Source organism: Melopsittacus undulatus, chromosome 1 (genome assembly GCF_012275295.1).
Source record: "Melopsittacus undulatus isolate bMelUnd1 chromosome 1, bMelUnd1.mat.Z, whole genome shotgun sequence".
Lineage (NCBI taxonomy): Eukaryota > Metazoa > Chordata > Aves > Psittaciformes > Psittaculidae > Melopsittacus > Melopsittacus undulatus.
In genome coordinates this window covers 144,503,174-144,517,746 of record NC_047527.1, presented here as the reverse complement: position 1 = coordinate 144,517,746, position 14,573 = coordinate 144,503,174, and the positions used below count along the sequence as shown (strand labels likewise).

At 36.8% G+C, this 14,573-nt stretch overlaps 1 protein-coding gene across 2 annotated transcripts in view; it reads right to left on the bottom strand.

Moving 5' to 3' along the window:
• SUGCT (succinyl-CoA:glutarate-CoA transferase) overlaps window positions 1–14,573 on the bottom strand; it is a 309,704-nt gene that overhangs the window by 169,446 nt on the left and 125,685 nt on the right. For both annotated transcript variants that reach the window (XM_005146978.4, XM_031047163.2), the window contains one exon: window positions 10,060–10,162. In XM_005146978.4, the coding sequence (XP_005147035.3) occupies window positions 10,060–10,162 (103 nt within the window). The remainder of the gene's footprint in view (window positions 1–10,059; window positions 10,163–14,573) is intronic.

Genomic DNA, 14,573 nt, shown 5'->3' with positions numbered 1-14,573 from the left:
GGTTGGAAAGGACCTTAAGATCATCCAGTTCCAATCCCCTGCCATGGGCAGGGACACCTCCCACTAAACCGTATCACCCAAGGCTCTGTCCAACCTGGCCTTGAACACTGTCAGGGATGGAGCATTCACAACTTCCCTGGGCAACCCATTCCAGTGCCTCACCACCCTAACAGTAAAGAATTTATTCTATATATGCAATCCAAACTTCACCTGTTTGAGTTTTAACCCGTTACCCCTTGTCCTGTCACTACAGTCCGCAATTAATAGTCCATCCCCAGCATCCTTATAGGCCCCCTTCAGATACTGGAAGGCTGCTATGAGGTCTCCACGCAGCCTTCTCTTCTCCAGGCTGAACAGCCCCAACTTTTCTCCAAAACCTAGCTAATGGAAATAGCAACCTCTCAAACTTCTTTCACATGTGAGTCAGGATCTCCGTATTAGTACTACCATTAATCATCTTCAGTGCACTACCTCCACACTGGGGTGACTCTTTTGTTATAGGAATGTTTATTTTAATACTCAATTACAGGCATGCATAAAAATAGAAATCCATTTTCTTCTGTGAGCTACGATGTGTTCCAAGCGTCATGCTAGACAATTACAATTCAACTGGGTCATCCCAAAGGCCTGTCTGTAAGCCTGATCAAAATTTGGCCTTTTTTAAAGAAAAAGAATAAACCTAGTTCATTTTTGAGGACTTTGAGTTTTGAAGAACACCCGAGATCACCACCAACATTAATCACAATTTATACGTAATTCAAAAGAAGTTCTACCCCTAGAACATATACTACAAAACAACACAACTTTTGATTTAAATTGTTATAATTAAAAGCTACGGTTGCTAAGTAGCAGTGGTGTTGAAATTGTGCTGAGAGAATTTCAACATGTGGCTGGCTGTTCAGTGTGTTGACATCCAAATGCTGTAGCCAGCTTTAAGCTTAGGATGAGTTCTTTAAAACAATGGTAATGCTCCTGGCCCCAGTGACCACGCGCAGTGAGGAAATACTTCCTGCTTCTTTACAAGCTGTCTAGTTGAATCATAGTAGAAACCTACATGGAACCAGTCAGAAATGAGACGGAAAATGGCAATGACAGAGAAAGCATGCCTGACTAATTAATGCCTTTTTGTGGTGGTTGAAAAATATCTAAATCTTCAAATACCCACCCCTACTCAGCCTACATACTTGCCTTTTCATGGCTTAAATATTCCTCCTTGTTAGTAAGAGCCATAAAAGATTTTTTTTTGTGTTACTGCATAAGTACAATGTAAACTGAACATGTCAGCATCTCATCTGAAAATAATCACTTTTTTTCCCAACAGTGAGTGGGACTCCAAGATGAACTCAGGCTGAAGAGAGTGGTAAATCTTGTAATTTCAGGATCATGGGCTAGGGTCATGGATTGAGCTAAGATTTTTAAATTAAGCGGAGCACTCTGGAAAAGCAGCTGATGATCAAGTGATAACTAAAGCCTGATCTGCACAGTTTCTGCACTTATTTTTGGTTGCTGGATTTCCCATTTTATTTTCTCCCTTGCTGAAATATATATATATATATATGTATATATTATCATCTGCAGCTACTATTATTTGAGAGCTTCTGAAGATGCCAAATACAATACCATATTCTCCAGAATATCATTACTATTTTTAGGCCTATAAAACATAACTTAGACTACAAAGCTCCACCAGGCTACTTATATTGATTACAAATGAATCTACCTAAAAGTAAACAAAGACCTATGACTAAATCCAGCCTTTATGGTCTCTGAGAACAAGATCAAAATAAATCCAGGCTGCCTTCATATGAACTCCAAGACAACTAGGTGGCAATTAATTTTGAAAGCATACAAATACAGTAGGGAATTGTGTAAGTGGCCCTTTATTGAAAGGAGATATATAATGAAGCATGTTTAAACTTCAAGCTGAAATTCCTCTGTTTATTATGGGTTGTCCTATAAATTTAGCCTAGTAAATGAATCTACACTTACTCAAGAAAAGCATTTTAAAACAAAAATGGTGTTTTCTTACTTGATTTGGTATGGTCTTGTTAGGCAACCAACAGGCATAGATATTCTCACAATTTACATACTGCAGGGAAAGCAAAGAATACCTAGTTTTAACTCACCATTACTAAGTGAATGCTCAGATAAAAGAAAAACCAAACTTCTAAAGAATCAATTCCTTCAGTATATAAACTCTTCAGGCTGTGAGACTTGATGAGATACATATATACCTGTATTTCATCCCTTCCCATACTGCAACAGATATGACACCAAACTTCAGATAAATGCCAACAACTGGGTTAGTTAAAAACTCTCTTTTGACCCCCACAGTTGTACAGTTTAGATGAACAGAGGCAAGAGTTGAGCTCACACTCTGCAAGGGATTTTGAAGTTATATATTAACCAACTCAGTACATCTTCAAGTTGGATGGCCCTATCCTGAGAATACTTTGGTAATGTGACACACTAAATGCACATTCTCTGAAATCAACTGATTTCATTTCTATTAGCTGCAAGGTTGAGGAATGAGTGTGTAACTCCTGCATGGATGGAAACTAATCCAAGAACCTGAAGAGCAAGGGACATGTGTTATGGGCTCCTAACACTGAGACCTAACAAAGAATGGGGTTTCAAAAGTAGCCTCTTTGTTTCAAAACCTGAGCATGGCTTTTGGACAGGTCTTCTTCTAAAAGAGGATGTCCAAAAAGGCTAGGTGACTTTTTGTACTGTTGAATGGCCATGACAGGAACATGATTTTTAAACATAATTCAGTATTTTATGAAAACAGACTTCTAATGAGATGTTTTGAGAACTTAATATTCTCCATAATCAACATTTACATTAATCTTTTCTCAATGGAATTCATATGCAAATAGTACTGAAATATACCATTCACCTATGCACATATTTCTAAGGAATTAAGGAAGAACTTTAAAAATGCTGCTACTAAGCATCATGTGCTTGTTTGCACAAAGGAAATACAGTTCATCCTTAAGCACGTGCTTGACTTTCTTTTCCTGTCATGCTCCTTCCCTATTCAGTGAAGTGAAAGATATTTAAAAGTGGTTTTATTTCTCGTAAGGTGCAGCTCCAAGCCTTATTTTTGGATATATCACTCAAATCACACAATAAAAAAATAATTTCCCAAAGGGTTCTTTCATGTTAGATGCCATGCTTTGCAGAAGTATAACTACTGCATCTTTACAACAATGCTTTTAGATAAGTCCCAATTTCATGTCTAAGAAACCAAAGTACAGAGAAAACTATGGACAGATGGCTATAATAGGTTTTTTAACATTTTCAACAATATCACATTTTATAAAGCAGACATATACTTTAAACAGTTTCATTTACATCCATCAGAACTTGGTGCTGCTGTGTATTTAGCATGTGGTGTCTCAACGCAGGAGCTCAAAGCATCAGGCACACACATTTAATGACCACCTTTTAACATTGTGATTGAAGTGAATTACGTAAAACCACGTGTAAACTGCATGGCAGATGCAGAAGATATTCCTGTCTGGCATTCAACACCTATAAAAGTGAACCCATGCTTCTGCAGCCTCTCACCTCTTTCACTACTGTTCATATTCTGCATCAAATAAATTAAGAATCTGACAGACAACAGCCTGGTTCACGAAACAAATTAAATGCTCAACTACTGAACAGTCAAGTCTATCCTGCATACTTCAAGAACAGGGTACAGCAGAAAGATGCTATTTGATTTAAAAATATCATAGGCTCCATTCCCCTTTATTCATAGCCAGCTTCTCTCCCCCACCCTTAAAAACATGGGACAGCAAGGAAGCATATCTATGACACTGCAGACAACTTCCCTTTTTAAAAAGGATTAATTCTCTAAAAAGGAGTAGCAGCAGAAGAGGTCCCAGGAAACAAAAAAAAAACTGTTGTAAGGATGGGTTGATATGGTAAGACAATAGATTTCTGGAACCTTGTTATTAAACATGAATGGATCATTTTATCAGAAATGTTTCCAAATATACTTCAGATTGAAGCAGACAAACAGCACTGGAAATTTCAGACCAAACTCTGCAAAGTTATAGGCAAGTTTGAACAAAACCTCATAACAGAGAGTGTTGATCTTGTTATTTTTCTTATCTTGACAACAGATGTACATTGACTGTTTCTGCTTACAAAAGCCTTTTATTAATAGAAACATTCATGTTTATTGAGGACACCATCATATTCCAACCAGCTCTCTAGTAGTCACTGCAAGATAGGCAGGCCACACAAAAATTTAGCATAGCCATGGACCACGTTTCACTACAGCTAAAACATAAAAGAAATCACTTCCTACTACAATATTCCTTATACTGAAATACAAGTGATGTCTCATTCTGACTCCTTCCTATAACATCTGCATATAGGACTATCTCATAACACATATAAAGCCTGCATAATTGTGTATACATGGGAATCGCATACTACAAACAGTCTTAGAACTGGATTTTCCATTTCACTTCTTCAAACTATGTTCCATTCCTTAATGCTTTCCACTTTAGAACAGAGACTACTTTCCTAAATTTCCCACAGACCAAAAGCTTGAAAACATTTGTGATTTAGTACAAAAGAGCTACTTTTGACAAAATTAAAGGCTTCGGTATGGTTGGTGGTTTTTTCATTGCATAAAATTTAAAAATTGAAGTAAAAAATTGGCTTGAAACACCAAATCAAAGCTAGACAGTGCACATTTTTAACTCTGCAAGACAGGCAGGAATAGAGCTAAATTTCTGTTTCAAAACAGAATTTAGACACCTTTATGACAAAATTTCCCTTTCAATGAGCTGGCATTTTTAAATGTAAAAATGCTCCATTGGAAAATATCTAACCATTATACTACTTATCTAATAGACACATGCAAAACTTAATTCCTCTCTCTTGTCTGTTTGGAATTACTTCCAGACACATCGTATTACCACAGGCCTTCATCAACTGCTTTTCACTTGCAGAAACCGCTATATGTAAGAAAACCTCCCTGCAGTATTCTGGACATTAATGTAATTCCATTTGACTTGGGACAAGCCCTCAATGGGGCTAGACAAAAGTCTAGTTCAACAAAGGATAACAAGTGAAATATGGTCATATTTGATTAAATACCAAACAAACAAAAAAAACCCCAAACCAACCACCACCATGCATAAGATGATTTACAGGAAAACAAAAAAAACAGCCAACTAACCAACAAAAACACCAAGAAACCACCCCACTTTGGAACTTTAGCTGGTTTGTGTGTTCACAACTCTGATTGTAGAAGCTTTTCCCAGATGCAAGGCCATTTTTGCCAGGATGTGTTCAAATGAAATGACTTCCAAAATAAGAGACAATCTGGAGGATAATCCTAAAACTACCACCTTTGTAAGAGTCTACAAATAATAAAACATTAGATAATTGCCAGCTTCAGATAGTGCAATACTCAGTTTACCGTGGGGTTTTTTTCTGAGGCATATTCAGAGAAATAGCCAAAGCAACTGTAATGGCCTTCTGGGACAGGAAGACTAAGGTTTCTGTAAAAAATGTTAAATTAATTTTTATAGTGATGCAAAGTCAGGGAAGGGTTGTTAAGGGATGGCCTCTTGCCACAGGGTGGAGTTTTGTTTTGGTATCCTTTTAGAGTCTGCAGGTGTTTGGCAGGAGCTGAAATCAGGGCCAGCTGTGATATTTCAGCTCCGATATTTCCCTCCCCATATTTCTCAGAAGTGATGCATCAGGGTGATGTCTTACACCTGATGTGCTCTACTTGTGTGGTATGACTGTAACTGCTTGGGGGTGGTGGGGGAAATACCACTGCATGGCTTTCATTTTTATTTGCAGCTGGCAATATTCATATAGTAAAATTCATCAACGTGAATGCGTTTACCCTGGTAAACATCAGATTTAAAATATTTATTGAACTGCCCATAATGTTTCTGGCTTGTTTTGTTACTTCTTATATATGCCAGCTATTTAATTAAAGTAGTAACACTGTGTATGAACAGTGTTTTTACACAGTGCTATTACTAAAAGAAATTAGGAATTATATTGTGAAAAAGGGGAGAGTGGTATTTAAGGAAAACAAAAAAAACCCTTCAGTCTCCTCACTTAACCAGCAAAGATCTTTGCTCTTTCATACTTCACTGCAGGACAGCACGTACCTGGTTTTGTTTTGGTTTATCTTTTGGGAGAATTTGAATAGTTTCTATTAAAAATGGTATTCTCTTTTAAGTTTGTTTTGTTTGGAAAACCTCAAACCACATTGTATTTCATACGCATGTTCCCCAGGGTATGTTAAATGGGACCATACTGAGATCACTAGTAAGTTTTTTAAACCGTTTTAAGAATTCCTTTAATGGTTGTACTACCTTGGCCTGGTTAAAAGAACACATTTTTAAAAACTAGCTTGAAAAAGTTGGGCTATAAAAAGTTTCATTATTGTAGTCCATACTGTACCCTCTTTCTCCTTCTCATTTTGAAAGGGAATTGTTGCCTGAAGTAGCAAATCTGCTCTCCTTCCTCTCAGGCTTTTTATCCATTCATATGCATAAGTACACATATACATCTATCCACAGACTGATTGACTTAGCAGTACAAACGCCTGTGGTATTCATTTTAACTTCACAAATGAATAAAAGATTATAATCAGTGGGAAAAGTGGACATTTCCCTCCATTCATGGAAAAAACAGTATCACCTGGCACTCCAACTTAGCAAAAAAATTCCTGGTTTTTGGCAGCTCACTTGGAGTACAACTGAAGCTGTTAACGATATTAACAAAATGTCCTGGGATCAAAAATGTGTCGTTTTATCTCAGCTTATAGAAGTTATACATACCACTCTTGGCCTTCACAGCTCTGAGGTCCTCTTAGCTAAAATAAAATCTGACAAAAACAACCCACCTGTAGCTGATTAAGTTCCATCGGATCATTTCAGTCATCTCCTTTACTTGCCTTTACTATCTCCTCAAACGTGTTTGCATTCCTCCTTTGTACTATTCCAACTTAGGGTTTCTCTCTGTGGCTGGTACCAACCCTATGCAACCTTTGCAGCAAGACTGACAGCTGAGCTGCCCTGTGCTTTGATGGTTAACTAACCAGACGAACGCTCCATCCCTGACAGTGTTCAAGGTCAAGTCAGACTGAACTTGGAACAACCTGGTCGAGTGGAAGGAGTCCCTGCCCATGGCAGGGGGCTGGAAAAAGATGAGCTAAAGGTCCTTTCCAACCCAACCCATTCTGTGATTGTAGATGTCCATCCAACATCTTGGTCAGTAATAGTGCATGACTACTTACAATAAAGAACTGCATTACGGATATCAAAACCCACAGATCAAGTAGGAAGACAGTAGCAAATTCTGCTGGTAACACCCAAAATGGAAGAGGTTAGCAAGACCTAAATATTATCTATTAGAGGTAGAGTTTATCTATATTGAAGTATCACCAGGTTTGATGTTTTTATGGAGTCTTTGCAATGGTTGAAAGTAAGTAAATACTGAAAACAGGTCATTGCATTATGATAAACTCTTTCATTTCATATCAAATTGTACTTCTTATTATACAGTATCAGTAAGTAAGGCTATTAAATGCAAGCTGAGTGACATCTTTCCTAGAAATGTATTTTCTCATCTATACTAAGACTGAAAAAAACCCACCATATTATAATGGGAACACTGTGAAGCATGATTACAAAGTTCTCATACTTGATGACAGGGTTCAGCTTTACACATGAGAAAAATCTTGTGATTACCGTATGTTCTTGTTGACGGTTTTTCCCTGTTACAACTGGCATTTCATAGTGCAGAGGACACCTAGATTATGGATTCTCAGGTGTTGCTAGACTTCTTCCCCTAGTCTTAGGCACAGTCTTAGGGCACTGTTACAGGTTTTGAGGTTTCAGAAACCAAAATTGCAGAGTGGCTTATGAAAGAGCAAAGCTATACACAAGCATGTGCGATTATCCCAGACACATGCTGTCGGTACAGCAGTAGAAAGTGGAGGGAGGCTGGTCAAGGTACAATGACAAAAACTACAATTCACAAGAAAGGTAAAGGTTGCTTTGTTTGAACTGTCCCTAAATATCTAAATCCAAGCTATGGATAAGTGACTCCAGTCAATGAAACTACCTGTGAAGGTCTGAAGTTTTCACAATCAAACATTTGGGTAGAAACTAGAAAACTATACTTAAGAGGCTGAGCATCCTGCTCTCTGAATTGCTGGTTTGCGTGATGACGTCTCAGATACGTAAAGGTGGAGTGGGTAGGTCTAATTTTACATAAGTGATGTAAAGTATCTTGCCATAACAGCAATATCTCAAACAATTCTCTGTATTTCAAGAAAAAGCGAGTTTTCCTCCCTCCTTGAACAGAATAATCACTAAGAAGAACACTTGAGGCAGGCAGCACCAGAAATTAAACACATGTATAACATGCAGCATCACCACAAATACTGACATTTCATTTCCAGTAGTAATAAGAACACAGTGTCCAAGTGCCACTTATTTCAAAGAAAGCTGTAGAAAAGACAGTGTTTCCAAGCAGTTTCATCAGGAGGAAAAAACCAAAAGAGACCAATGTGGCCCTTTACAGGAAGCGATTTTTTTAATCCACTGTATGGTGGTCTCTGACTGCACAGCACTGTGATACCTTTTATAGATAGGCAAACTATCTCAGGTAATAACCTAACATATATAAACATAAAAAACACAATATCATCATAATATAGGTATTAAAAGTCATATTTAGGTGAAGTCAAACAAGAGCAAGGTAACCAAGCTAACCCTTTCACAATCTGGGAGGTAATGGCCATCCCATGACATACTCTGTTTTAAAAACCAGCCTCTTTCAGAGTGGACCTGACTTCTTAAAATTCACAACATCAAAAAAAAGCAGAGAATGTTTTTCCTATGTTGCCCCAAGTACAGCCAAGTCAACCACAATCCTACTAAAATACTCTTGCTGTCTGTTCTTCAAAGCCCAACCTTAATCCCTGTGAAAGTTATGAAGTGAAAAAGTTGGCTTATGCATACTCTACAGCATGGTACTACATCATTTTAAGGAGAAAGAACATATTTATTTAAGGAAAAAAAAAAAGCACCAAACATCTTTCCTTGCAGTAGCCTAATAAATATTGTCTTATACCTCTACAAGTGTAACAAACATTTATTATAAATTTATTCCCTTCTGATAGATTGTTTTGCCTGTTGTTCTTTCCCAAAGACTACAATTGTATTCACAATCCTGACAAACACTTTTCGACAGCAGGGATGAACACTGGTCAATCATTTTTCTGGTTACTCTCATTCTTAAGAATTCATTTAAATGAGATTCATCACCAGATAAAATAGCCATAAAATACTCTATCACACTATTCAAGACAGCATAGTTCAGTTAATATTGGGCCCTTTAAGCCATCATAAGCTAGAGGGTGAAAAGAAGGGCAAGGATCCAGGAACACAGAGATAATATAACTCTACAGATAAACAATAGTTTAAATTATGTATAGATGCAAGTCAATGAAAAAATTAACATTTAAAATAAATAATGAAAAAGCTGAAGCATTCTCAGCCCGGGAAACCACCAGGCCAAGAGAAGATTAAAATCTTTCTATATATGACTTCTGTGCTTCATTTTTTTCTCTTTCCAGTCAAAAAGTTGCCCTTTTTTCCAAACAGTATACATTCTGATTATCCATATTCCATACAGAAAATCAGTTGCTTGTGACCAGCGAGATAGGTACTTTTCTGCATATTTATCTGGCAAAACACAATTACACAGTTTCTTTGCCAGTTCTATCAGCCATTTTTGAAAGACAGCCTCCCATACAAGTCGTGGAATACCTACAGTTTAATGCATTATGACAAAATCTGTGTTCCGAAGCATATAATTCACTTAAGGATCTGTATTTTGTCCTCATTATGCCATATTACTGGTTTAAACTTAATCCACCATATAACTCTCAAATCAGATTTTAAAGTAGCTGAAATGAGGTCTTAGTGGCAGGAAAAGTGACTGTTACTCTGTAAAACACATGTAATGACATACAGAAAAGACTTGGTGAGAACCAACCTGAGGATCCAAGAATACTTGCTGTATGTTGTTGATTGGGCCATATGGAACCCCACTACCTTCAAAGAGCTGCAGCCATTCGATCGTTGCTTTTTCTGAAAACCTAAGAACAAATAAGAAGCATGTGGTTTCAACTCTGTGCTTTCAGATTCCAAAAAATAATTGTATAGCATGTCTCCTCCCTCTCTCACTGCTTCCATACTCTTCCCCACTGATTTCTTCCCAGGCAGTGAATAACCTAATGCAAATGAACGACACGTGGGCTTCAGAAAGGCAAAGCCCAAAGATATAAGGGAAAGAATGTAGCTGAACTGACTTCTATTTCTGTGCTGGATTGCTTCAGATGATCAGAATGATGTAAAGCTAAATTTATCTACACTTTCAAATAAGGATCAATGGGTTTCCTCCAGTGCTTAATTACACTAATGTGCTTCACATTTGTTTTCTTTCATGTACATATTTAACAACAAAAAAATAGATAGAACATGAGTACAAGTCTAACATAAGACGCTGCTCACTAAAAGCTGAAGTAAAACACCAGAGTGTTTTTCTTCCATTATATCCAAAACATACATGAGGATCAACAGCCACATTTTGTGGTCAGAAACAACACTGATTACCTATTTATTTGTTGTATGATGGCATAACGTATGCTAAGGACATCTGCTCAGCATATTTCTTTCTAAGCATTCAATACCATCACATTATTTCTCCTCTTTTGCTAGGTACTTTTTGTCTCTTCAGTTGTCCAGCAGAGTTACACACATGAATAAAACAGACTCTTGATGAATTACGAGTCCCTGAGAGATGGTATTTTCTGCATCCATCTTGGATTATGAATCAAAGGTAAACTTCTTTGGAGAGCATTTCTTAAATTTCATTATAGTAAATAACACTGAGGTCTTCTGGATTATTAGAAAGTAAAGCTCTACTTTGTGATATGTACAACACTGAAAACAAATTAGGTGCAATTTAATGTCTTCATAGAAATTAAATTAATAGAAACCTTCATAAGGGATGCTCTATTAATAGTATTCTGTACCTCACGAGTTCAGAGTTCCCTAAGCATTATCAGAATATATGTCAGTAACATTCAGCTTTATCTCTAACACGTTATTATGCAAAAAACAACCTGCCAAGTTTCTGATAGAAAGTTAACAGAGACTAAGACCAAAAAATCCCTAAATCAGTATGAAGTCAAAATTTGTAAACTTACTTTTAATACACGTGAAGAGATTGGCTGCAACGTATTTCATGCTACTTTTAGAATAAACAAAAAGAAACTAATGATGGCGACAAATTAGGTCATAGATATGGAACCAAACTTCACAGTTAATATCCTTCTCCTTGCCCATAGCAGGGGGGTTGAAACTAGATGATCTTAAGGTCCTTTCCAACCCTAACTATTCTATGATTAGCAGCTTCCCCAAGCTCTGAGGGAATGAATCCTGATACCCAATGTTATTTTGCAAACTAAGCAAATAGGAAAATCACAGAATCATCATAGAAAGGTTTAGGTTGGAAAGGACCTTAAAACTCATCTGGTTCCAACCCCCTGCCATGGACAGGGACACCTTCTGTTAAGACCAGGTGCTCAAAGCCAAGTTTTGCATGAGTCTTCCTCAGAAATAGAAGCTTTACTCCTGCTGAATACGTTTGAAGTAAAAAAATAATACTAGTAGAACTGGAAGGACAATAAAATAGAAAATTCAGAATAAAAGGCTTTAAAAGTGCAAAATGTATTATAAAATGAAGCACTGATTTCTGAAGTAATTAAGCATAATAAAGCATCACTTCTAATGAAAACATGTAAGATTTTTGCACTGTTCAATTATACACTTCATTGAATATTCAAGTTAATTTATGGTAAAGATGTAGTCAGTCGTAAAGATAATGCCACTCTTGGACACATCTAGTGTCCATCTAATTGAGTAGTCTGTTGCTGACTGCACCCAGAAACCAGGTACACTACAGGAAACTGGGGAAAAAGGTAACTAGAGAGGTAGATACCCTTCCCTCCTCAGTGACTGCAGCCATGCATGACTTTAATCTAAATTATAATTTGCATTTCCCTTCAGTACTCTGTTTGGCAGCAGTTCTCATAATCTGAATATTCTTCTTATTCATAGCCTCCCATTACTAAGGTTTGGGGCTCAAAATATGCACAGTGCAAATATGATTCACACAGATACTGTTCCCCATTGGTTATTGGTGCTATTTATACAGAATTGTGCTGTTCTCTGCTAGCAACCGAGACATTTCCCTCCTGAAATGCTTCATAATTCATGGCCCACTAACTCCTTTTTTATAAATGAAAAGCTTTTCTCAGATACTACTTTTTAATGACACCTCAACCTCCACTACTATCTCATTTCCAAGAAAAGACAGCATATCTACAAGAGGACTCTTGAAGTCCATCATAACCATGGTGCTGAGGACCATCACTAAGAAATTGTTATTATTAATATTTTTATCATCATTCCCTTAATCGTCTGATGTCCAAATCATGACTCTCTCAAATGAATCTTTATCTGCCCACAGAACTTCAGTGATACCCAGTGACTGCAGAACTTAACCATGCAATTCATGCTCCAGCTTCATGTATTTCCAGATGAGTCCCTTTTCCCTCTAAAATGTTCCATCTGCTATAGATAGAATCACATAAATGCCATTTAAATTATGATTTATTTGTAGAATCATTTTAAATCTGTAGTTTAGCTTTCTATAATTATTACCAGTATTTTAGAAGTTCAAAAGAATATACTTTTTTACTGCACTCGTCTGTACTGCAAAGCTTGAATGCAGGCTCTTTCTGAAAAGACCTCTGAAAAAAAGAAGGGTGTGTACCCCAATAGAGAACAAACCCATTGCTGCAAAGCCTGTATGAAGCCTTAATTCACTAGAAAAGGTGGTAGTCTGCATGATGTCTTATTTGCGTTTTAAACAGTACTCTGAGCCTTCTCTGCACTGAATTACACAGCACTCATGAAGATACTGAAGTTGCATTATTGAAATGAGGCACGAGACTCTGAAACTTTTAACGTTAGAGATACTTCATGCTTAAAAATATTAGAATATAAAAATATAAGAATAGAGTGGCATGAGCTAACCGAAATGTTATTTCATGATAAAAAATCCAACCAAACATATTTTTCCTCAATTAGTAAATCCAGCAGGCACCATTAAATAAAAAACTCTAAATTTAAACTATAAATTAATGAAAAAACATTACAGCATAATATAAAAAACTGCCTCCAAAACTAAAGAAAAACCCACAAATATCAAATAAAAAGAGCCCACACCTTGTTTCCTTACTCAAACCCTAAGTGTAGCTTTGCTTCCTAAAAAGCAAGACCCTAATCACTTTCTGCTTTCTAACAAATTCTAATAATAAAAGGGAGAATGGATATTTATAAAAGACAATATCAAAGCACAGAAAAATGTTTTAAAGCAAGTATTAAGGGGAAAAGAAAGTGTTTGCTTGAATTGCACAAGTTGGATGACATGGCTTTAATGAATTAGAAACATACCCAGGTTCTAGTAAAATATATTTTCTCGTGATGTTAATTATTAGCGTAAACTTTATTTCTTTAACAAATATTGTCTTTCAATGAAATAAAGACTTGTAAAGCATGAATGAATCTACTCTGTGTGTATTCTTTGCATATATCCCATTTTCTATGTTTCCTAGGAAATCTTTAGTCATTGGTACATCCTTCGTAGAAGCCCATCCATGTTTCCCTAATGGATAAAACCATCCAAATCCACACAAGGTAAGTTTAGAAAAACTACTGAAGCAAACTACTCTTTTCTATAGGAAGCTCATGGCAATTAATTTAATTTAGAGAAATAATTTGGACAGCTACCAAATGCAGATGGAACATCAACATCTAGGTTTTTATACACAGTCAATCACAAAAACCTTCTCTGTTCTTGCTGAAGTCCACAAAAACATTCTGGTGTTTTCCAGCACAACTTGAATTTGAATTGTTTTTTATACCGGTTTGTTCTATTAACAGTCTATTTAATTTCAAACACCTACAATATTTTCTCTCTCCAATGGTAGTTAACCAAGTAAAATAGAACCATAGAATAGTTAGGGTTGGAAACGACCTTAAGATCATCCAGTTCCCACCCTCCTGCCATGGGCAGGGACACCTCACACTAAACCATATCACCCAAGGCTCTGCCCAACCCAGCCTTGAACACCACCAGGGATGGAGCATTCACAACTTCCCTGGGCAACCCATTCCAGTGCCTCACCACCCTTACAGGAAAGAATTCCTTCCTTATATCTAATAATCTAAATCTCTGCTGTTTCAGTTTGAACCCATTACCCCTTGTCCTGTCACTGCAGTTCCTAATGAAGAGTCCTCTTGTTTGTTCCCCATGCTACAGGCGTTTGTATAGAGGCATCTGAACTGAGCTCCAAATGAAGCCAGCTCATTGGCTTCAACAGCTGGAATATCTCTACATTGCTCTGAGCATCTATTATAGGTGTTGGCAATTGACTG